The 24,110-nt window shown below is 38.2% G+C and overlaps 1 protein-coding gene across 1 annotated transcript in view; it reads right to left on the bottom strand.

Annotated features, from left to right (window-relative positions):
- TAFA1 (TAFA chemokine like family member 1) overlaps nt 1–24,110 on the bottom strand; it is a 225,726-nt gene that overhangs the window by 4,840 nt on the left and 196,776 nt on the right. The window contains exon 4 of the mRNA XM_062630289.1: nt 3,003–3,127. Within this exon, the coding sequence (XP_062486273.1) occupies nt 3,003–3,127 (125 nt within the window). The remainder of the gene's footprint in view (nt 1–3,002; nt 3,128–24,110) is intronic.

Below are 24,110 nucleotides of genomic sequence, written 5' to 3'. Positions count from 1 at the left end.
GTCCTAGTGCAGCTCCAAGAGCCCCACACTTTGAAGGAAAGCATTGAAACTGATGTTCTTTACGAAATAGAGGAAAAAAAGAAAAAAAAAGAAAAAAGAAAAAGCATTGAAACTGCTCAAAAAATTGAATTACAAAATGATTTCTTTCCAGTGTTTGTCACCTGCTCTGACCATCAATAGAAAACAAATCAATTTACAGAGGCTCTGACTTTATATCTTTGGCTTTAACAGCTCATTAGTTATTAAAGCTATGCTGAAAGACTAAACACACAAAGAAATGTATAAAAAGGAGGATATGCTGGCAAAAAGCCTTTACTGGATCTGTTGTCCATGTTCTTCTGATACTAATCAGTATTCATCACATCTGAGAACCAGCCATGAAGTAACACACTACAGTGTAAAATTACATATATTGTGAATATTCATACACTCTTATAAATATATATATATATATACACACATACAGAGATGTTTATATGTGATTTACTGTGGGTCTTGGAGAATATACTAATAGGTATTTTAATCCTGAGAGTCATAAACATGAATGTTTTCCCTGTCAGGACAAGAGCAGCTGCCTGACATCCATGTCTTTTGTGTGAGGAAAAGCCTTCATTAAAACAGTTTACAGCCCATGGTGAGTTGCTCTAGCTTTTTGGCTAATCACCACAGATATATCTAGGATGTTGACTAATTTGTCTTGTTTCTTCTGCTTTCTTAACCTCCTTAAGTACATAAATTAGACACACATGGCCCAATCTTGCAGCCTGGATTGGGGTCAATACAGATTATAGTGTAATCCCTTTCTCTGATGCCATCTGAAATGACAAAACAAAGACAAAAAAATGTGTTTTTCAGGATCTGATTGCTTCTATTATTTTACATTTATGTTGCCAGATTTGACACAGCAGTTTGGATTCCAGCAAAGTTTCAGGGATTATGAAGAAGATTTTTTGCTTGGGAAACGCAAGAGATGACTCCTAAGCACATCATGTCACGTTGCCTTTGTCAATTGGGTTCTGTAATGATATTTTAAAGCAACAAAGCAAAAATCTACTGGAAGCAGCACCATAAGGTACTCCCCTCACAAGCTAATTAAAATAACTCCTGTGGGTAAATGAAGAAATATTTTTTTCAGTTATGAGCACTCACTCTAAGTATTTAATTTAAATGAAATACAATGATGCATACTGAATAGATTGGACCATACATCTGCATATTAATGAAGCTGCCACATTTCTAGCAATTGCTTCTAGATGCAGGCTATCGCCTAAAACTAGTTTATATGATGAGGGTTGGGGGAGTTAAGAGCAGGACAATTTCACAGGGAAAAAGCAAATGCAATTCCTAACTTATATAATTTGCAGGCAGACTGCAGCAGTACTGAATTATTGTAATTTAACAAAACTATAACACACTTCATGTTTCTTATTGCTTCTTTAATGTCACTTTCTTCCATTTTAATTCTCTGATTCAGTGAGAAAGATGTTGCTTCAATGGAAAAGGACATACGCTAAGTTTGTGGGGATTTTCCATTTTGCTTTTTGATTGCACTGCAAGGCATGTACTTTAGGGCACAGTCTTGTAGTGGTGTTTCACTGTGGACAGATCAGTTTGTGAGCACAGAGTGGTTTGCAGCCACAAAGGCACTGCAAGGAAGAAACTGAGTCAAGGAGTCACAGTGCCCTCCATGCTTTCTCCTTTCCTCTGGGAGATGACAAAGAGATAACATGCATCTTGTTTTCAGGTGGCACTTACTGCCTTCTACAAAGAAAACCTCCTAAATTAGTATGTATCCTACTAACTAAATGTGGTGGTATGATCGGCCATGCCAGAAGGCACTGCTCAAGAAACTAGGGTTGCAATACAAATCATTCATCCCAGGTTATATCATACAGTGGGAAAGAAAAGAATTCAGATGGCATGGGGATTAGTTGAGGTGGAATCTACTCTTTCAATGAAAGGCCTAGAAGATATGAAAAATTGCTTAAGTTAGGACTGTAGAAAAAGAAAGAAGTCAGGAAATCATAACACCGAGCTTCACATTCCTGTGAATTAGTAGCTGGTTATGAATACATAGAACTTCTTAAAGAGGGAAAAAAGGGAAAAAATTCTTGACTTTTTTTTTTTTTAATTTAGCTGGTTTTGAAAGTTATTTTCCACTTCACTGAAAACCAAAATTTATTAATCCTTAAAACATATTTTCAGTTCACCACTGTGTAATTTTTGTAGAAAAAAAATTAATTGTGGCATGAAAATAATTTAATGTGTGGAATACAGTAGGTATAGGTAGCAGTTTTACAAAAAATAGTTGTGAAATAAGTGCACAATTCAAGAAAAAAACTGGAATCCATTTTTTAAACATACCTTTTTTCCCAAAGGTAATCTCATAGTGGGAGAAGTGTAGCCAGCTCATTCATGCTCTTTTTGCAGCTGTATCTCTGCATTTTCCTACCAATGTAGGGTGAAAGTTGGCATCATCGCTTGGCCTGTTTTACCTGAATCTTCAGTATCTCAAAGGTATGTCACTAACAGGTTCATGGGGCTAGAGCTGCTCTGAAGACCTCGAATGTAGACAGTGAGTTGAGTGCTCAGCACTGTTTTTTTGTTTGATGCTACAAAGCACCTCTACAGCTGCTGTTGCAGATGTGGCCTGGAACAGCCGATGAATGGATGTAGGATCCAGCAGATCCCTTTGATCTAATATTCTTCCATTTAGCCATCAGAAAGGCACTCAGATGTGATCCAGATGTGACAATATCTGTAAGAAAGTGACCTGGCGATTCAGCAGCTCCTACCTGCTGGTTATCAAGCCTGGACCCAGCTGACCAGCCTGAATCCATCTGAACTTCCACTAAATAGTAAGTGTTGGATGACTGGGGAGGTATGCAGTGACCTTTAAGACTTTTACGGCAGACATGACGATGAAAAGATATGGGAAAGCAATCATTAGTGACTCCCTTTCCTACTGAGAACTCCTGGGTATAGACAGAAAGGCAACTTACTCTGGTGGTCTTGATTTTATTGCCAGTTGCACACATCCATCCAGAATTATCAGGCAACGTCTTACATTCCTCTCCTTCTAGGCAGGGCTCCATCTCACACCACCATTTCCCAATCACTATGGAAGCTAGAAGAGAAAAATACAATGTTCACAACTCTGTTATAATGAAAAATCTAATTAAATAATATCTCAAGGGTCCAACACTGCATTTTAGAAGCAGAATGCCCCTTCTAAACCCTTCAATTGAAATTTAGTTGCAAGGTTTCTGTATTTAATTACTTGTTTTGCATCTTTTATTCTCTAAGACAGTGCACTGCTTCCCATAGTTTCCGTATACATGAGATCTCACCTACTCTCATGCTGTGACTGCAGGGAATGCTGTGATGGCAGCAATATTCCTTCAGACCAAAGGACCATCCATCTTAACAGCCCATCTTCATGAGTGTCCAATCTGGCCTTTTTGGACCCATACAAGAACAAGGCAAGTTGAAAGAGATTTTCCTTAGAATATTCTCCATGTCTTCAGGACTTGTGGGTCAGGGTACTCCAGAATAAACAGCACCTGCTTTGTTTTCAATGCCTATCGCTGTCTTTTTGCTGAATTTTTGGAACCCATGGAGACTTTTAGCTTTCAGTGTCCCATGACAGGGAGCACCGCAACAAGCAACAGCAGGTAAGGTAATGATGAAGAGCAGCAGTTCAGTTTGTTGAAACATGATTATGAATTTTATAGAATCCATATTATCTCTAGCAGTAACTTTTAATTTCCAAATATTTAACATTGTAAATGATGACAGTGTTTGGATCTTGTTGTTTGAATTTAGTTCTCACATATGTTTACAACCTTAAGTTTACCTTAATGAAGTTTCTTGCCTGGGAATTGGTATCTGTCTATATCCTTAACTGGATCTTAATGACATTTTTTGTCTGGGATTTTGGTCAAATTTAGCTAACCTTGCAAACTGTAACTATTTGGTGCATGAGTGGCTCTGTCTGCAGTTTGTTTTCTCTGGCAAGAATTAATTTCATGTTTGTACTCATGAAGCCTAACTATCAAAGCTTCTTGCACACTCACTCAAATAGAGATGCTTTACTCATTCATATCATCCCAGAGTTGCTTCGAGGCCATAAAATATCTTTGAAACAGTAGACTACCTTGTATCACACCATTCAGCTCTGGAAAAAGCCCTGTTGTGCATGCACTGATTTCAGGACATATCGGAGTTTATAATTACATTCTTATTTTTACCTAGTTGTTTATGCTCACAAAATCCCAAGTAGACACCTAAAAACATATCTGAAGCTGCTATTAATATCCTTCCCCTTATTTCACAGCTACGCAGACAAAGCTACCAGTCCCTTTAATCTCTGACATATGACCAACCCACACTGAAAAATAAATGCACCAAACCCACAGATGCTCCTAGATTAAAAAGTATGTATCACTATTCCATTTCAACATGCAAGAGGAGGCTCTGCATGGACCAGAATGCAGGAGACTGCAGAAGAGAGAGACCCAGCAAGGGACAAAAGAGTATCCGTAACACTTGAACTGCATTCTTGTTCTCAGGCTAGGAGAGGTGGGCAATAGGTGACCATGGCTGCAAAGTTATGTATCATCAGCATTATCTACACAGTTATACCCATCACACTATCTCAACAGACCTGTTGTTGTCCCACCTAAGCAGCTGACTTTGTTGCTCCGATCTTAATTTACTAGAAAGGATCCCCTTTTGACTTGGCTCTGAGAAGAAAACTACCTTTCATAGGACTATTCCAATTCAGTGCTTTGTTTTCTAGTGAGGACTATGAAAAAATGAACCACTGACAACACAGTAAACCCTCAAATGCTTTGGATTCTTCTGGCAGCCTCATGAAACTTCTTAATGCTCCCCTGACTTTCTGATCCATCTTCCTTTGCTGCAGACTAACAACAAGCACATACAGATGCAAGCATATAGGTATGTGATACTATAAATGTGTATTTCCAAATGGGAGACTTAAGTACACACACTTACACCCAAGCTAAGACAAATGCCATATTCTTTAGGTAAGAATGTAATAGAAATATTTTAGATTGCTTAAATGATCACAAAGGCATGTCATGTAAACAGAAAGGAAGCTGTTTTTTAAGTAAAGCTGGAAGTAAACTCTGGGAAATGCTTAATATAGAGTGGGAAGTCCTGTAAAGAAGGTCAGTTATACATTCATTAATTTTCACTTTCATTTCCTCTAAAGTGCAATTAAGACTTCCTTTGGAAAGGTGAGATATTTGTTCATCAGATAAGCTGGACAAACCTGCCAACTGTTGAGGTGCATGGTTGATCTGAGTGGCACATGGTCAAGATATTTGCTGGGCCATGCTGGAGTGCATCCAAGTATAGCAAATAAAAATATATACAGTGCAAAATAAACCAGAATGAGAAGCAATATTTCTGTCCAGCAAATTAACTCTAATGGGAAGCTACTGCAATTCAGGAATCCAAATCAGTATATTTCAAAACAGGCCTTCACTTGGTATGTGACTATACAAGCAGACTTGCTGAATAATCATCTCAGCAGGGATATGGTTTTCACCAGGGAGAAACACCTTGTGTTTGGAAGATCCTTTAGTCTTGAAGAAGAGGCGAGTAGGTTGGAGCAAGTGAGCTAAGCTTTGAATAGACTAGACTAGACTAGTTCAGTTGGAGGAGCCTTATAGCAATCATCTACCTCTCTGTTGTCTTTGCTATTTCTTCTCACAATTGATACCGACTTTTTATCATGTAATATAACATTTCTCCATATGTACAACACACAACAAAAAACCCTTTACACCTGTGCTTGCAAGGCAGCTTAATGTTGTTGTTCACATGTCCTTTTCAGAAGGGAATGCTGCTAACAGTGTAGAAAGAGATATCTCTCTTTGATATGCGTGAAAAGGCATGAGGGCTGAATCTGTGCTCTAATAATAGATTGTGCAGTGGGCAAACTGAAAAACTGTATCTGCTAAATACTGGCCTTCACAGCAATCATCAGAGCAGAGCATCTTCAGAATACGTGAGAAGAATCCTGTGATATGGAATGAAAAGCAACAACATAATTATTTACTAGTAGCAGCGCTGTATCATTAAATAACCATGGAGAAGGATCCTATAGTGCTTGGTACTAAAACCTGCACAACTGAATGCCTTGGCCTAGGGAGTTTACAATGTAAAACAGCAGTGTGAGATGAATACAGACTGAGAGCAGGTATGGGGAAGCAATGCTGTTTGTAGCAATTAAAATGATATAACTACTTGTTGATGCTGTTAAATATAGCCCATGTATTTGGATATTGACCTCAAAAAATAAACAAATGCTAAGTCATTGCTGAACCTTAATATCAACTGGTTCATGTGATAATGTGCAGGTTTTAGTATATATATATTATTTTTATATCACAGTGCAGTTACAATCACAAGATGGTATACCCAAGGTCCACCAATGAGTACTCTTATCTGTCTCTACCCAGTATAGCTGGGCTGGAGAAAGGGCTCCTTTTATAAAGGGGGAAATTAAGGCTATTTGCAGCCTAAAGGCTCCTATTTGTCTCTAATATGTAAAGTGGCAAAATCCTTTGTAAGTCTGAAGCACTACAAAGCTCATCACCATGTAGTCCTCAGCACCACGCTGTGGCAGGGGTGTCCAGAGCTCAATGAAAATGATCTCCTTTGAGTCTTGTGTTTATATATTTTCTCTTCTATTAAGAAGCTTTTAATCTTGAGGACCAGTTGTCCTTCTTGGGCACTGCTGATCCTTTGAGGTCTACTTGATTGCAAAGCTTTACACTTCCAGCTTTGGTTCAAAGAGGCAGAAAAAAGCTTTAAAATGAATCACAGTTTGCTGTGTTTGAGATTAGGTACACCTGTATGGGGAGGGGTGGGGCAAAGGAAAGCTTTCCTAGGGAATACAATGCAGCTCTTCTACATTTAGGTTATGCTGCTCTGAGATGTAGTGAAGTGGTCCTGTGAGAGAGAGAATAGTTAGAGTTAAGATGCTTTCCCTCAGGTGGTTTGAATTCAGGATCTCCCAGATCCTGATAAACCTGAGAGTTTCTGTGACCTGAAGTGCTAATTCTGCATGAGAATTACAGACTCCTGCTAGTCACCAGGCTTCACAGGCTGTGCGTGCTCACATCATGCTGAATTAGACACCTGTAGCATTTTGGAATGGTTTTCATTGTGTTCTTCTCACTGTCTGGGGAATACAGGGAACATGGAGTTTATTCATGCAAGGCTGCTTTGACTGAGACAGATATCCTTAGACATGGGGAAATAAAAGGATATGATAGAAAAGAGGCTTGACTACTCCTGCTTCGTTTTGTTTTGTGGGTTTTTTTATTCCCCGGCTCCTGCTAGTGTGAATAAGGGATTGCTTATATCTGAGTTCTTTTCAACAAAATGTCTCATTTATAAGAACATAAAACTCTAAGCATATAACTAATGGATCTGAGGAGAAAAGTTCCTCAGAAATTTTTTGTTTTTTTTCCAGTCCAATTTATATTGTTTTCTTTTTTAAACTTTGTTTGCAAACCTATAGAAAAGTTTTGATCAAAATATCTAGCTTTTCATGGGTTTAGTCTGCATGGATTAACAGACAAAAAAGCATTTGGTTGAAATGGCATTTGCTAATCATGTTTACCAGAGAAATAAAATGCAGGTAAGAGATCTGAGGATCAGACTGCATGTAAAGAAAGAGTAAGAGAATAGCTTATATTTACTAGCGTTCACGCAATTTTGTTTCATTTTAAAATGCATTTGTTGCCAAACATAATGCCCAAAGTTTTCGGTGCTTTCAGAGAACTTCCAGCTTAGACTGAATTCACTGGGCTTCAGCCTGGAAAGTTCATAAGAACCTTTCTAGGTTGTGTAAGGATAGTGACTGAATTTTGGCTTGCTCTTGTCCATCATTTGGAGCACAAAGGTTTGATGCATGAAGAGAGCTTGCTAGGAACACTTTCCCCTTCAATTTCAGTAACAAATTATTCTATTACAGAACAGTAAAAATGCACTGAATGCCTTCAAATATCTATACCTAAACTGAGGTCAAATCAGCATGGAAACATTAACGTCACCCTCTTGAATCAAGCAATATTTGGAAAAACACAATCCATTTGATTAAAATTTCCTTACTTCTTGAAACTCCCAACTTGTTATGTTTCACATTTCTCAGTCTTCACATTTTTGCATTAAATTGAAGCTCCTCAGTAATTCAAAGTGGTGACTAACTGCCCTCTTACGGGTGATTAAAAGGACACAGGCAGAGGGTGGTCTGGGAGAGAATGTGTGCACACAGCCCTGAGACTCACAGGCACTTGCTTGTGTCATGTTTGCTACTCTAGTGCATACAAAAAAAAAGCAAAGATTTGTTTGCAAGTAAAATTCTCTGTTAACTTTTCTGTGTTTAGGAAATGGCTTTAACAGTCTGGCAAACTACATACAAACTTTGTATAAATACAAAGACTATATTTAACAGCGTAATAGTGTGACAATACTCACAGAGTAATATATAACTTTAATTCATGTTTATAGAAGACCCTGAAATCTGAAAACAGAGCAAAGTATCATCGTGCATTTTTCGATAGTTTACAGGGAACACGCTATGTATTAAAATGTTCCAAGATTGCTTCTGCATTCACCGTTATAAAGCCACAGCAGCTATCTCTTTTTGCCTGTGATAAAGTGTACACATTTTGTTTTCATAGAAATAGAATACAAAGGAATAGAGCTATCAGATTGTGCTTCCTCCTGATCACAGGTATCATGTTACTCCAAGGAATAAGAAACAGAGCTCTTTTTCAAAACCAGTATGACACTCGTGGCAGGATGGGAAAGCTGTTTACTGTAAGTATAAAGCATTCTATTTTAATCTAGTCTCCACCACAGAAGATTGATATAAATAAGATTTAAATAGAGAGCACATTTCACAGATGCCAGCAGCGAAAAAGATTTTTGTCACCTTAATGAAAAGATATCAATTTTCTCTACATTATTCAATAAATTGTGAGTCATTTTCTAAATGGATCATTTTCTAAATGGATTAGATTGAAGGAAAGTTCAAACTCTCTGTGAGAGACTCTTGCACTGATGGAGACTTTTGGCAATGGCAATAGCACAGAGATAGGTAAAATCTTTCAGGTCACTTTGTTGTTTTTTTTTGTTTGTTTTTTTTTGTTTTTTTTTTTTCTGTAAAAAAAGCTATAAACTGGAATAGCAGAATCTGTGACCCTGTGCTTACCTATTCTTTATAAAACAAAATCTCAGAGAATCAAATGAGACATCTGATTTCTCTTACTTTATTGGGATGTCATGGGGTGTGGAATGAATTATGGGTGTGGGAACACACATTCTAGGAGGATAAGAAAAACGTAGTGAAAGAAAGTGCTATATGAAAGATATTCCACAAACAGACATAGATACTCTTTACTCTGGGAGTTGTAAAGCAGAAGTCTGGTAAGTTAAAGAATACAAACCTGAAACAAAAGATTTCAGGTTGAATAATGCTATCTAGGAGAAATACGGGATGTTTCCTACAGAGAGTCCATCAAACTATCTGCTTTAATTCAATCTTATTCAATTTTAGAAGCATCAATCTAATGCTCACACAGTGTAATACTTTGCTGACTTTGATAACAGACCTCTCATAACTTGAGGAAAACTGACATTTCTCCAGTTTAAACTGCAAGCACAGTGCAATCCATCTGACAAATTATGTCTCATGTCTCCTAATTTTTTCAGATACAGTCTTGCTGAGTTAATTTAGCACTTTTTAATTGTAGTAAACATTAAAAAGAGATCATTATGCTGTTTTTTTCTGTTAGTACTTTCTGTACTTTGCAGTATTCTCCAGGTATTTAACCAATGTTTTATTAATTCACTGGCAGAAACTTCAGAATGAATTGAAGGATTTTCTATATTTTTCCATCCAGAATCCTTGTTTTTTTTCATTGCAACATATTCAGCAGCTAGAGTAGGTTATTTTTAAGAGTGTAACATATATTAACAACCCTATGGGCTGCACTCAAATACACCAATAAGAGATGAATGGGCAGATTAGATGCAAAGGATCCATGAGCAATTTCCACTTGAGATCTGCATAAACCAGCAAAAAGAGTGCTAATTCAACAGCATGAGAAGACTCATTAGTGAAAAACCACTTCCATTGCCACTCTCTAACAGTTAGCATACTGTTGGCTAAATTGGAAAAAATGGCATAAGCGTGTTGTATGCTTCCCTCATAACAATATGATTAATAAGAGATGGTGTTGGCTAATCACCTGGAAATCAGAACCTCCTGAGGCTTGTTTAATCCCAGCTCTTCTTCTGACTTTCTCTGTTACTACAGGTAAATCATCTCCTTGCTATACCACTTTTCCATTTGTAATTTTATTTACTTAAGAGGATGAGTTCTTTTTGCCTTGTTTCCTTGTATGTTCGCCTCTCCCCTGTCGAGGTCCAACACTGTACTGCAGCACTTTGTGACTGACCTTTTTTTCTGCATCTTTGTAACTAGCAGAGTGGTGCTTGGACTGAGCCTGGGTTTCCTAGGTACTACAATAAGAAATAATAACATCACAGTTATATGAAGTCTGTATTCTGCCAGAAGTCTTTTAAGCATATGCCTGATTTTCAGCTGAATAGAGATGGTCTGTTAAAAAAGGGGATTTCATACAAAATGTTGTTCAGGCTGGGAGGATTGAAAGCTGAAGCTTTGTCATTTTTCCATGTCTTTCTCTTTGCACCTTTGGAAACAAATGTTGCTTAGACATATGGCTGAGGTGCAGCCATCACTGAAGTAGGACCACAATTTCTCATGGGTGGCACCTTCATGGTGAGTGAACGTGCATCTTCACTTCCATGAGTGCATTAAAAATGACAGTACTCAAGTCCTCTGAGTACTTATAAAGTGTGTACAGCTGTTCAGAGGTAAAAAAACCTCAGTTTTGTTAGCTAGGTACAGAGATAAAACCAGCCAGATTTTAAGAACTGTAGAATTTGCATAATTATTTTGGAGTTGGGTAGATCTCGGAGATCTCAGCAGTACTAAGTACAGGCCAGTGAAAAGCAATCCACATTGTTCTTGGGCCATACAGTTCAATTTGTGAGATCTTTTAAAAGTCTCAGATTTTAAGGTAATAAAAACCCTGAAGCCAATGGATTGTAGCCCTCCTTCCCAGAGATGTCAGCAGATCCCAGGTCAGTTGAATTGTGTTCGGTAGCTGCCTCTCAGCCCCTGCTCTCATTTGCTAATAGTGTACTCAAAAGGTGGTGTTGGCTTTTCTAATTATTCCACATTCCACTGAGCTCAGACATGACCAATGCTTGACATTTTTCCTCTGACAGCTATGGATCATAGTTGATATTATAACTGAACCTTCATTGTATTATCTGTGCAGAAACTTGATTTCTACAATGAAAAGCAGTGCAAGCCTCAACAGTACAGGTTTTTGCAGATATCTGTGGCAGAGAGGAAGGACATGAAATGATAAAATAAATCATGTCGGATAAACTTGTCTCCCCAAAAGCACGTAGTGTATTCTGTGACCTTCTAGAGTACTAGGACATAGCTTTACATTTTTTCTTGGCAATTCCTGAATTCATGTACAGCAACACACATCTAAAGCAAGCGTCAAGCTGCCCACCTTTATTTGTAGTTTTATGTGTATGAAATTATTGTTGTTTGACAAAACCTCACTGCAAAGACAGCGGGTGATTGGAGAATGACCTGCTGACACTGAGTGCTAATGAGACTAATGAAAACATGAAATGCTTATACATGCAGGGAGCTGAAATGAATGCAGGTGACAGAGGGTCCCCTCCCAACCTCTATGGGGAAAACGGATCTCTTGTAGGTTAGGGAGACCCATTGCTGCATATTTATTACTGAAGTTTGGAACTGAATCCATCCCTTGCTACAGAACAAAACTGAAAGCAGGCTGATAAAATATTTGTGCAGTGTAGCAATGTTATTTACACCTTATTTGAACTGCTTCTACATAGCCTAGTGAAAGCTTAATCTTATGGTTATATATTTAATGAAATGCCAAAGAACTGCAACATAATTATACATTTTTGCAAAGACAATAGGAAGTGGCTTATAAATATTCACCCACACGTTTCAGACCAGAGTTGAGGACTGGTGTGCCATCAAAGAAGCAAAATGTCTCCATGTAATATTAATTTTTCATTAATATCATTAATTAAGTAAATGAATGAGTTGAAATACAGATAGAGAAAAGCCAGGCCTTAAGATAAGGATACAGGAGGTGGAGAGGTGTGTGGGTGGCCTTCCAACGCCCTTCCTCTGGTGGCTGCAGGGACCTGAAGTCATACGTATATATATGTATATGTCTATGTGTGTATATATACACACACACATATATATGTGTATATATATATATATATACACACACACATATGTGTGTGTAAAAATATATATAATCTATGTATATAATATATATAGATTATGATCTGCTGTGGTCTTGATGCTGTTGTGGAGATGTTTGCTCACACAACCAAGGATTTCTGGGAAATTACTGTGTTGAACCAAAGATACAATTATTATGCCGTAGTCCCTCATTTTGGTGGAAGAAACGCCCAAGAGGAACAATTATTGCCTGGTTTTGCATTATAAACCAATGATCTGTGTTTAGATTCTGATCCAGCAGTTACTGAAGAAAGAGGAAAAATAATCCTCATTAGTTTTTGCAGGCTTCAGACCAAATCTGATGCCTCTAAAAGTTGCATTTGCTCAAACGTGAATCCCCTGAGCTGCAGGGGACTGGGTTTAGTGAGGTGGAAAGGAAATGTTGCAAGATGGGCTCTGAAGGGTGAAAGTCTGTGATGAGATTTTGACTGAATGAAGTGCCAGAATCATAGCTTAGCAGCAAAGTACTCTATGAAAAAACACTGAAAATGAATAAATTATAGAACTCTAATGCATTTATAAGGCATAACAAAGCATGCATAATATACTGGATAGCCATCAATTATGAAATTAAATTCTGGTGTACTCCTTGGGTATAAATAGTGTAGTATTTGTCTCTTGTTTCCAGTCTACAGAGAAGATTCCCGTAAATAAATATATAAGGCAAGTTCTTCCACTGAATGTACAGAAATTAATAACACATAATGTAATTATGCGTTATCAGTCAATGAAATACACATATTTTAACTTTGTATATGTTTTTTTTTTCCAGGAGAAAAAGATTGTTGTTTGTTTGTTTTTAAATGCAAGCTACTATATTGTCATTGTTTTTCTCTGTGAAAAATACTAACACCCACCATCACATGTCTTTGGCCTGTTTAATAGCAGTAAAGCTAACTTGTCCACAGTTGGTGATTAAAGGACTTGTAATTAGTTCTTGGTATGTTCTTTTTCCCCTAAACGTTCTGCTGTGTCCTCCAACCTAATAAAATCTGCACAAATCTATTACCAATCTATTACACACATGCAGAAGAACAACAGCCTTCATTAGTTGTTTGTTGGCATGTGTCTGGTTAATTTGCAGAGCAATGTGTGTCGAAGCCCTGATGAGCGTAACCCATGGATGATCCAGGATACTCTGGGAAAGGATGGGAATAGCCTTTTGCCATTGTCTGTACCCACCAACAATTTTCAGACCATATCAACTACAGAAATTTGTTTATGGCAGACTAGTTTGCAGCTGGTGGAGTGTTATTTAAACCCCCTCCAACCAACAAGCTCGCACTGCAAACTAAAGGAGGTTTTATTGTAATAACGTTGGTGCTATGAACTTCCACATGGTGTGCCACTTTGTGAACAGAGGTACCAAGTGGCAAAGTTTGCAAACGTTTTTAGGAGGTAGTTTAGTTAACTTGCATTTAACTCTACTGTGAAAAGACAGTGTGCTCCAAATTCTCTTCTATGAATAGAGGATTTCTGTCATATAAATAATACACCTATAGAGCACTTAAATCTCCACAGACTAGGTCTCAAAATTTATCTCACAAGGGCACAGTTTAAAATCTGTGTGGAAGAAGCCGTTTTCAAAGGTTAAATGAGCCAACTGCCACTCCACGAGGTAATTACTGATTCATTAAAAGTGTTGTATTCGTTCAAATCTCTTTGTTCTGTGCTGTAAGACAGGTCTAATTTTGTTTTAAAGATTAAAGGAACATTTGTTTTTGTAAACAAATCCCTAGCTACTATTACAAATTACATCATGCATAATCTTGACATGATAGATTTGGAGATATTTCAGTGTAACAATGCCAGTGCAATCGAACAAGAACTGTGAGACTGAACAAAAATTGATGAATTGAGCACACAATACTTTGTATCTCATATAATAGCTTAATTACTGCTTCAATATGCATGGAATAAGAGAAGTAACTCAATTATAAAAGCTTATCAGCAAGACTTAAAAACACGAAATTCATGAGTGGATATTAAACTGACCTTAACTGACAAGCTTTTCTTTGAAATTATGTTTTCCTTCAGTGCTCAGAATGCTTATTTACTCTGAAACATTTTACAGAGCTGAGAAGTCTGTTAATGGGTACTTGAAATTTCATGGCTGTATTGGTATTGGCACAGCTCATGTCTTTTTGCCTCCATTCAATTTAACCCTGAGTTGTATTATTTTAAAAGATGAAAATTCACTACCATTTACAGTGGTTTCCCCCCCCCACCTTTTTTTTTACCTTGGAAGAGTCCCTGGACTGCGCTTCTAGGTAAGCCTTTGCTACAAATAATTTATACGATGACCTTACTCTGTTGTCCTTAGAGTGAATAATCCTGAATTTATGCAAGGATCATTATTTGCTATGTAATGCAGAAGATGTGCTCTTGAAAAATAACCAGATGGGAAGAGCTGCGAGTCTTAGACTCCAGATACTCCAGGAATCTCACGCACACTCGCTCAGATGATTCTTAGCTATGAAGCCGTAAGCTCTATTCTCATCACAACAAATAGGAGTTTAACTTTTTATTTTTCACAAACATCTGTCCTTGTTCTACTTGATCTCATTAATGCTCATACAAAATGAATGTAAATGGAGCTTGAGCATGCCCAGCACACATTCTTTTACAAATCTGAGCATGAATTAGCTTAAAATGCTTTGCAGAGTACGTTCAGCTCTGCCAGTTGCAAAGTGTATGCAAGCAGAAACCCCTCCAAAGATGAATAACTAAACAAAGGCACTGAGAATTGCTATAGTTACTAGCAAACTGAAGCAGAAATTGTTTTAGATGAAATTCTGTAACACTCCTTGTTCATCTTTTTAAAGCTTTTTAAAACAACACAAGATTGAAATACCTGTGTTTTCTTTCTAAATAGTCACCTCCACAAATACTTGATAGTTAGAAGTAAATCATATAGGGAAGAAAACTGGCTAGTGAATTGCCTAATTCTGGACTTTAAGTTGCAATCCTCAGGCTAGTAAGACTTCGGATTTTCTGCTTTAGCAGGGGTTGTCAATGGAAGAGATGATCGATGAAGAGAAGCGGTTGGGAAAACTGTAAAGGCTGGATTTGTGGAGCTAATCTGAACTGTCATTACTCTTATAGGTGAGTCCATCTTTATTAGTGCTTCTTTTTTATCAACCATCACAAGTTCACAGCTTGAGGCTTTGCATTTGGTCTATTTTGTAAGACCATGAACTGACTTTAACAAGTTCTCCAGAAATTCATGTATCAAGAGGCTCCTTGAACAAAGGACAGTTAAGAAAGAAGCACATAGTGAAGGGGATCATCACTGGACATCTCTGTTTAATCAGTTTAATTATCCATTACCCAAATTCTGCAGACACACTTCAGTCCTGATTGGCACCTGCCATTTAAAATGTTCAATGTCCTTGACAGGCAGACATTACCATGGGCACTAGGACTCAAAAGATGGAAATGTCTACAGAGTGAGTCTTTACCTTATCAACCAACACTGCAAAACTAAGAACTCCAAAGCAGAAACTTCCTCCCGTCTGAAAGAATTTCCAGGAATGTTTATCCAGATCAGTTTTTGCTATTCTGCTTCTGCCATTTTTTATTTAATTTTGGGTTTTGCCTATCTTCACATATAAGAAATTCCCTTGTCTTATTAAGCTTGATCTGCCATAGAGCTGTAGGATTGATATTCTTGCCAGTACCACTTACAGTATCTGACTTCTCATTTAATCAATCGATCTGGGTGAGTGATTCCTTCTTGCACTTGCTCCAGGAGTCTTCTCAGTACCTCTCTCCCCTTCTGCTTAGTAATTCAGTCTCCACACCTGTGATCTCAAAGTCTAACTGATGGCTCCTCTCATAAGACACTAATCATGGGTAACTGAATGCCCACGTACTTGATTGTGTATCACATTTAGTACCAACCCTCTAAGACAGAAATGTTGTCATTTCACTTTAAACTTTAGGTGCTGATTTTTATTATATTGCTTCCTAGATATAATGCTCTGTCCCTTGTGATAACAGGCAGCAGAAATGGCTTTGTTACAGAAGGTAGTCTTCAGAGTTTTGTAATTTAACTTGAGGTAGAAACCGATAATTTATTATGAGTGCCTTTTGCATAGGCTTCCTCAAATATTTATAAACTCATTTAAATAATTAATACAGGAGTTTTAATAAACTGTTTATATTCACAAAAAGAATGTAATTTGCAGGAAGGACTGTTCAGGTGCTAGGAAACATGGATAGACCACATGAATTAAAAATAATGGCTTCTTGCATCTAAAGTTTACATGACCTTTTTACAAGTTGTCTAAGCTTGCTTTCCTAGGGTGAAAAAGTGCTTCTGTTGAGCTATGCACTGTACAGGCTATATTAGGAAGAAAAAAAGTACAACCTTCTATAAAGTTTGAAGTGGCCAGAGATGTCAAGGGCTCAAAGGAAGATCCAGGAAATTATAGGCACATCAATCCCCAGGAAGGGAACTGTGGCTGTGTGCTATTCCAGGAAAGTTAAAACAGGTTTTCGTACATTTGGACAAATTTTCATTTATCATTTAGAGCAGGTTATTATTTAATCAAGCATAAGCTATCTAAACCAGCCTGTGACCATCCTAATATGGTTAATAACAATAAAATCCTATTAAGAAAGCCATTACTTCACAGGAATCCATCCAGCTAGGGCTTTCCCAGGCTGCCTGGGCAGCAGTGATTTCCTTCCTCTGCCTCTGAAGCCAAGTTGAACACATGGCTCTCACAGGACACTTGAAGGATGTCAGATTCAGGCTACTGCAGGTCAAAGGGCAGCTGTTCTCTATTTCAGTTTCCTCCCATATATCTATTTCTATCAGACTGAGGGGTATTTAGCTTGTGCTGAGGTGATAAGCCCACCTTGCTGAGCTAAGCATGTACCCAGGCATAGTAGGGTTGTAGAGGCTGCAGGGCAAAATCTGCCTGCTAGTGCTGGGCAGGCTTGCTCTCATCCTCAGAAACCACTCTGGACCTCACACTTGACTTCTGCCCTTCATCCATATAGCACTGAAAATGTACTATTTCCTCACTTCCTCTAGTTAATAAGTAATTTCTATGACTCAAGGCATGCCTCTCAATATGTGTGTGAGAAAGGCTGCCTTTCACCCCACTATTATTTATCCTCTTCAAGGTTAACTAAACTTTCCATGAACCACCTAAGTGCAAAAAGATGCAGGCAGCTTTTTCTGAAACAGAAGCTATTGTAGGTCCATGAGCTCCTGAATGAGTACTGGATCTCCCCTATTCTGAGTGCTGTCCCTTTGAGATGCCACCTGCTTCAGGCAGTGTGAACTCAAAGTCCGATCACAAAGCCAAACTTTTCCCAGAGAAATAACAGGTGGAAAGGAGACAGATATTTTCCCCTCTTTTTTTTAACTCACCTCATCTATATAAACACAGCACATTAGAAACATGATCACAGATATTTCAAATAACAAACAAAACCATGCTTTTCTTGTAACTTCTTCTGCTACCTTAAAACTCAGGGATATTATATTCTGCAAACAGTTCCTGTTTGCATAAACCACTAGCAACCTCCAGCTCCAACCCTGCAGAGAGCTTTAGCAACTAAACCAAGGTGGATAGCAGGGAAGGAGAGGAAAGTATGCAAATTTAGCTGAGCACACTATAATTACTAATTCATAGCAGAACAGATCACAGTATTTCACCCTTATCCCGTGTAATTCAGTCACAGCAGTATTCATTTTACTATTAATTTTAATAGAATAATTACCTTTATAAAGAAGAAAGTAACTACCTTTAGAGAGTCAGATTCTCAGGTGGGGAAGATACTGTGATTTATGCTAGTCTCATAAATTTTGTAATCTTTCTTTTTATTTCCTTTGAAAAGGAATTGAGTAATTGACTAGTGGCCAGACTTACAGAGATAATCTATGCTAAATGAAGCAAAATAAAAAGAAATGATGAAGCAAAGAAATGCAAACACTTAACAGTAAAATTTACACATCTGAATTTGAGTAGTTTATGAATGTCTCACAGATATGCACACACACATACACACAAGTCTAAACAGTTAGTTCCCAGTCCATTCCCAATGCTGTCTGGCAGCACACGTTGCTGAATTCATATTGTTACGTGTCCAGATTCAACTCTGTAAAATGGCAAGGAGCTTGGGATTCCAGTAATATCCTTCTTGAACATTAGCAGAGGGGTTTTAGAAGATGAGCTGTACAAACGACCTACAAAATAAGGAACCGACAGCCATATCATTATCTCAAGAGCACAGAAAGATATGCAAACCACTTAAAAATTTTGCTCCTGGCCACCAGAAACTTCTGATGGAAATAATTCATAACCTGCAGCTGTTATAGTTCATATATTTTTGAGAATAAGCTTAGACCATATATCCCTGCTACTTGCTGCCCTCACAGACATCCTGCCTTTTTCCCAGTTTTTCCTGGCATTTTCCTTTCCTTGTTCTTTTCCTTCATTTTTGTGTCCAGGCTTGCAGATCTGCCTTTTGCCAGAGCTGGTGAGGCAGAAGTAGACCTGACCACCAGGAGCTGCTGGGCAGCTTCTGCTTCTCTTCTTAACCACCTTCAGCTGATGTAATTTAGATACTTAAAGGTGTTACATTATATTGAAATGAATTTCTTTGAGAATTATGACTGAGATTAATTGAATCTATGCCCCATCCAGGACTATATGCCCTCTTGTTGTGATTAAGATAATACGTTGCTTGAAACAGAAGTTAAAATGCCTCAAAAGAAAAGAAAAAGAATTTCAAGATAATTGTTTCCTTTCTCTCTGCCAAGGTTTCATATTCAGCTATTTTATTTCAGGGTTCTGTTCAAATTGAAACTAGTACAGCATTATATGCAAAGAGAAACCAATCTCAGAGGGGGAAAAAAGAAGAACCAAATATAGATTAAAAAGCTGCCTCTCCAAAGATTTTGAACTATGAGAAGCCTGGCTCTGCATGTAAGATTAATGACAGCTAAGTGTGTGCTGTAGTTCAGCTCAAATCTGGGGAAAGTTTTACCCTAAGTGTCTGTTGCTCCAAATGTTGAAACCCTAATATCATCCAGCCATACTGGTACACATGGTTTCCTTATTCTCCCAGACTGCACAATGAAGTGAACAACAAAGAGAAACAATGTGTATGCTTATAATCAACCCATCTCACTTCATGACAAAAAGGTAATTTCTCTCTCTGGATTTCTTTTTTCATTATTTTTATACACTGTAATACTTCAGCTTTGTTCACTTCTTATTAAGAAATGTAGATATGGCACTGGTGACAGAGTCTTGTCTCACATTGCAGCTCATGAATGGAGCTATTCTTGTACCTTAAATTCTAAGTATTTTTTTGAAGAAAGGACAAAATGAATATTCAGTCACTGTGCACTCAGGGGCTCAATTCATGGCCAGGGAGCATTCAAGCTTCAATTTTACATTGGAAGCTCATGGGGAGACTTTCCAGCTCTGCCTCACAGGGACCACCGGTCCTGGCCAGGGAAATGCAGAATGTCTTCAGCAAAGAAGTGGTTTTAGTGGCTGATGTACTTCAAGATTTTGTATTTTAACATTACTGAATTATTCAAACAGTGTCAACATTCGTTCATTAAAAAGCAGAAATAGTCAAACTAGGACAGCTTTTGACCTCCAAAGGCTTTTGTAGTAACAGGTAGGATCATGCTGCAGTGAAGTCGGTGCATCATCACACCATTGCAAGTTCCTGTGTCTTTTTTAACACCTCCACTGCAAGGATCTCAAAGCAGTTTCCAAGCCATACCTTGGCACAGTAAAACCCCACCAAGGTGGAAGGGAAAGTACCTTCTTGGCCCTGGGTCACTATGGATTGTACAAGCTGCTCTGAAGGATGTGGGCAGAAATGGTAAAAATATCCATTATCCTTCAGTGGAAACACTGGGCTGCATTTGTATTCTCTGTCTGAAAGTGGCAAATTCCCTTCCACTTTCTGTGGGCACTCAAATAAAAAGGCACTCACGAATTCTTTAAGAATGGCTGTAACATTTTATATAGCTATAAAAATAAGGTTTTTCAAATAAAAAGTCTGACCCGAGAGACCTCTCAGTGTACACATGTACATTTATTATTACTGTTTGGAAGGAAATTCTTCAAAAGGTAAGGAGTTATGTAAACTTATTTAAGTAATTGCATTTGCTGTTACTTTCAAATGGAATGACTCTGAGAAAACAAATGGTACAGCTGTTAGTGCTTTTTGTTTTAAATTGTAATTTTTAATTTAGAAAACCACTGAGGGCAAGTAATTTAGGTGTCCATATGCAGAATTTAGAGGACTCACTGGAAGCCCTCAGTCTTTGAAAGTGAGATCCTAAACACTAGTTTGTGCTATAGTGGAAGAGAGAGAGAGAGAGGAGCAGGCTATGCCTGCAACTTCATTAGTGCAGCTGTGTATGAGTTCCGAGCCTTTCTTCAACAATCTGCAACACCCCCCCCAAATCATCACTCGGCATGACTGCAAATAGCTCCTCTTGATATATGCCTGAAGAAACTATACAGGATGGGAGAAAAAAAAACCTAGACAACCAGAAAGCTGTGAAATAGATTTTATATATATATATACACACACATCTATATTTCTTTGCCATCTTTTCTTTTTTTCAGGGCACTGAAAAACATGGGAAATAGGGACACACCTTTGCAACATCCTTTTGCCATACAGAGATGCCTCATTATATCATAGTGAAGCTAAATCTCAGCAGCATTTTAGTGAGGTCTTGCTAAACTCTAGTGAAGCAGAGTCAGATCAGCTTCACAAAGCCAACATAACTATCTATTTAATATCCTTAAGGGATTGTCTGTGACTGATGTCTCAGCATAGCATGCTGCATTACATTTTTGTTCTGCAAGGACAGAGTAACAAATGGGACTACCAGAAAGGGCCACAGATGCATCTTCTGTCATTTTAAAGAAAACTTGAATTGTAAGGAGTCAACCACACCATATGCAAAAGAGGGTCGAAATGTACTGCAGTAAGATTGAAGAGTTGACATTTAAATTGCAAGGCTGAAATTTTTATGCATTTTTACATGCATGCTGTTATGGTTCTGTTGGTAGATGAAGGATAAGGAATGAGGAAGTGAAGAAAAACCTTCTGATGATGGTTTGCAAAGGCAAAAAGAGAAATTCTTATTTATAGGGATGTTGAGTGTATTTTTATCAAATGCACTTGCTTATCATTCAGGACAAAGATCTGGAAATCTGATTTTGCCAAAACTGTTGGAAGATGTGTGCATTTAAGCGGCAGCATTTCACTCTCACATTTTATATCCAGTGATGCAGCACAAAGAAATTTCCACTTGCAGCACATTATAGAGTTTTCCTGCAGCCACAATTTGTCAGTTCTGCTGGCCAGGAAACTGATAGTAAATCTTCCTTTTGGCGGCCCTTCAGTTGAAGCAGGCCATCTTATATCTGCCAGCACCAATGTTTTGAGGAATTCCACCAAGGTGCCACTGAAACACTCTTTAGACTGAAGACAAGACAGAGTTGAAAACAGTTTATGCATAGAGCCAACACATTCATTTTGAGCACTTACGCAAAGAATATATTACCTTTATCTGAAAGTCCCAGAACTATCTTGAAAAGCCTCCAAAGAGCTGGGGTTGGGTTTGGTTGGTTGGTTGGTTGATTTTTTTCCTTAATTTTTGGGGGAATGGGGGTTTGTTGTTATGTGGTGGGGTTTTTTGGGTCATAACTAGAGTTACCTTCTAGTATAATTTCTTATACCATACCTAGCATATACTGTATTCTAGCATGAACAAAACAAGCCTGCTTTGCAGTATTTCTCAGGAAAGTAAGTTGTAAGCAATGGATGATTTTCTAGGGATAAAACTGGTGCAAATGCACTTCTGGATTTAGAGATCATGAGAAAACCCTCACAGCTTCAATCCCGATCCTTCCACAACCACAGCAGAGTGCAGACAGAACAGCAACAATTGCAGTCCCCAGCCTAACACCAATGTGGATCTTCACCATAGATGGACTTCTGCCAAGGCTCTAAGCTATAAAACATAAAGTACTCTAAGAAAAACAAAAGCTCACTGCCCTGATTCGACTAGAAGTTGATGACTGCAAATATGCTTTACAATGCGCATGACAAATAAGGCTAGAATTGAACATTAAATTCACCAGCATTTCATAATACAGGTCTTCTTCCTAACCAGAAATGCAATCTGTTATCTCACTAATTCTGATTCTGTCTCTTTCTATCTTCCTTGTTTTAATGGTGACTGGATCTGACTGAGAATTAGTTTACCCCATTTAATCCTAATTCATGTGTATCTTGGAGTTCCTACCTTGTCTGCCTTTCCTACTGTTCATACCTATAATGCAATAATCTATAGCTCACAAGGTTTTTATGATGACAGCAAGTCAGACAACAAGCTTCAACTGAGCCAAACTATACTCATCATCAACCTTAACATAAATGTTGACTTACCATCCACATCTCACCCCAAGACTGTTGGGGATCCACCACTGCATGGGGATCTCATGTAGAATTTTGGAGTGGAGCTTGGATGCTACTTCCCTTTCAAGACACTCAGAAGAAGCCAGAGAAGGCTCAAGAGAGGATTGGACACAACATCAAAATGCCATCTAAGCTGCCGCCCTTTGTTGCCCTTTCAGGGAACTGTGTCAAATGCTTAAAGTATCTCCTCCAGAGGCTTCTTATGATGCAACTCAAAGTGAACCTTTACCCCAGTGCACAGCAAATCTTTGGTTGCATAATGAGCAGTCTATTTGAACCTCTCTTCTTCAGCTGGACTGAAATGTTTCTGTAGATATTTTCATGGCAGTGGTAGCAGAAAAGGACTAACATGTGAGTTAGCTTTTTATTTGATCATGAAAGAGCAAACACAGATATGTGTTAGTCTAGAAACAATACACAAGGGATATCACAGACAGATTAATCTGGCATCTTGAAGACAGCATAATTCATCTGGATGAAAAGGGGATTCTCCTCAGTGACATAGAGGAAAATCTCCTTTTATCCTTTTCTTGGCAGAAGCGTGAAACACAAGCAGAAGCTCTTTGCCATGGGAAATGGGGAATGCTATTATAATTGCCAACACCACCCTGCCCAGAATACTCAATTAGTCCCATGTCCAATTTCCTTTTTGGCCATAGGCTTCCATGGGCACCTGGGCTCTCTTATTCAGTTCCCTAAATATACCATAGGCACAACACTAACTCTTCTGTCTCCTCAAAATACAAGGTGCAGTGGTGTGGTGGGCACAGGTAGAATGATCAGAACAGGAGGATTTCAGCCTCTCCTGCGAGCTGGGACTTCAAAGCCTTGCACAGTTCATGCTAGTGACACAGATGAACAAGTCTTCCCTCTATAAAGGTAAAATCCAGGCTAACGATGATCACAGGATGTCACTGTATGTGGAACAGCTTCACTGCTGTCAAACCCTGCCCTCTAGCCTTCCCTTGGAAAATATATTACTGTAAGCACCGTTAATTCCTTGTAACTGTCAAGAGGCTTTATTTTTTCTTCTCCCCTGTGATGAATTCCCTGTTAACCAAAATAATGTGACAATGAATAACTGTCAAAGAGTTAAATTCATATTCACCTCTTTTGATGATGGCAGTTTCTGAATTTGCATAGACAGCAAGCAATGTTTTCTTCAAATAAACTGGAC

The sequence above is a fragment of the Pezoporus occidentalis genome, unplaced genomic scaffold (genome assembly GCF_034315485.1).
Source record: "Pezoporus occidentalis ecotype Australia unplaced genomic scaffold, CSIRO_AGI_Poc_V1 ctg35, whole genome shotgun sequence".
Classification (NCBI taxonomy): Eukaryota; Metazoa; Chordata; class Aves; order Psittaciformes; family Psittacidae; genus Pezoporus; species Pezoporus occidentalis.
This window is presented reverse-complemented; position numbering and strand designations above follow the sequence as displayed.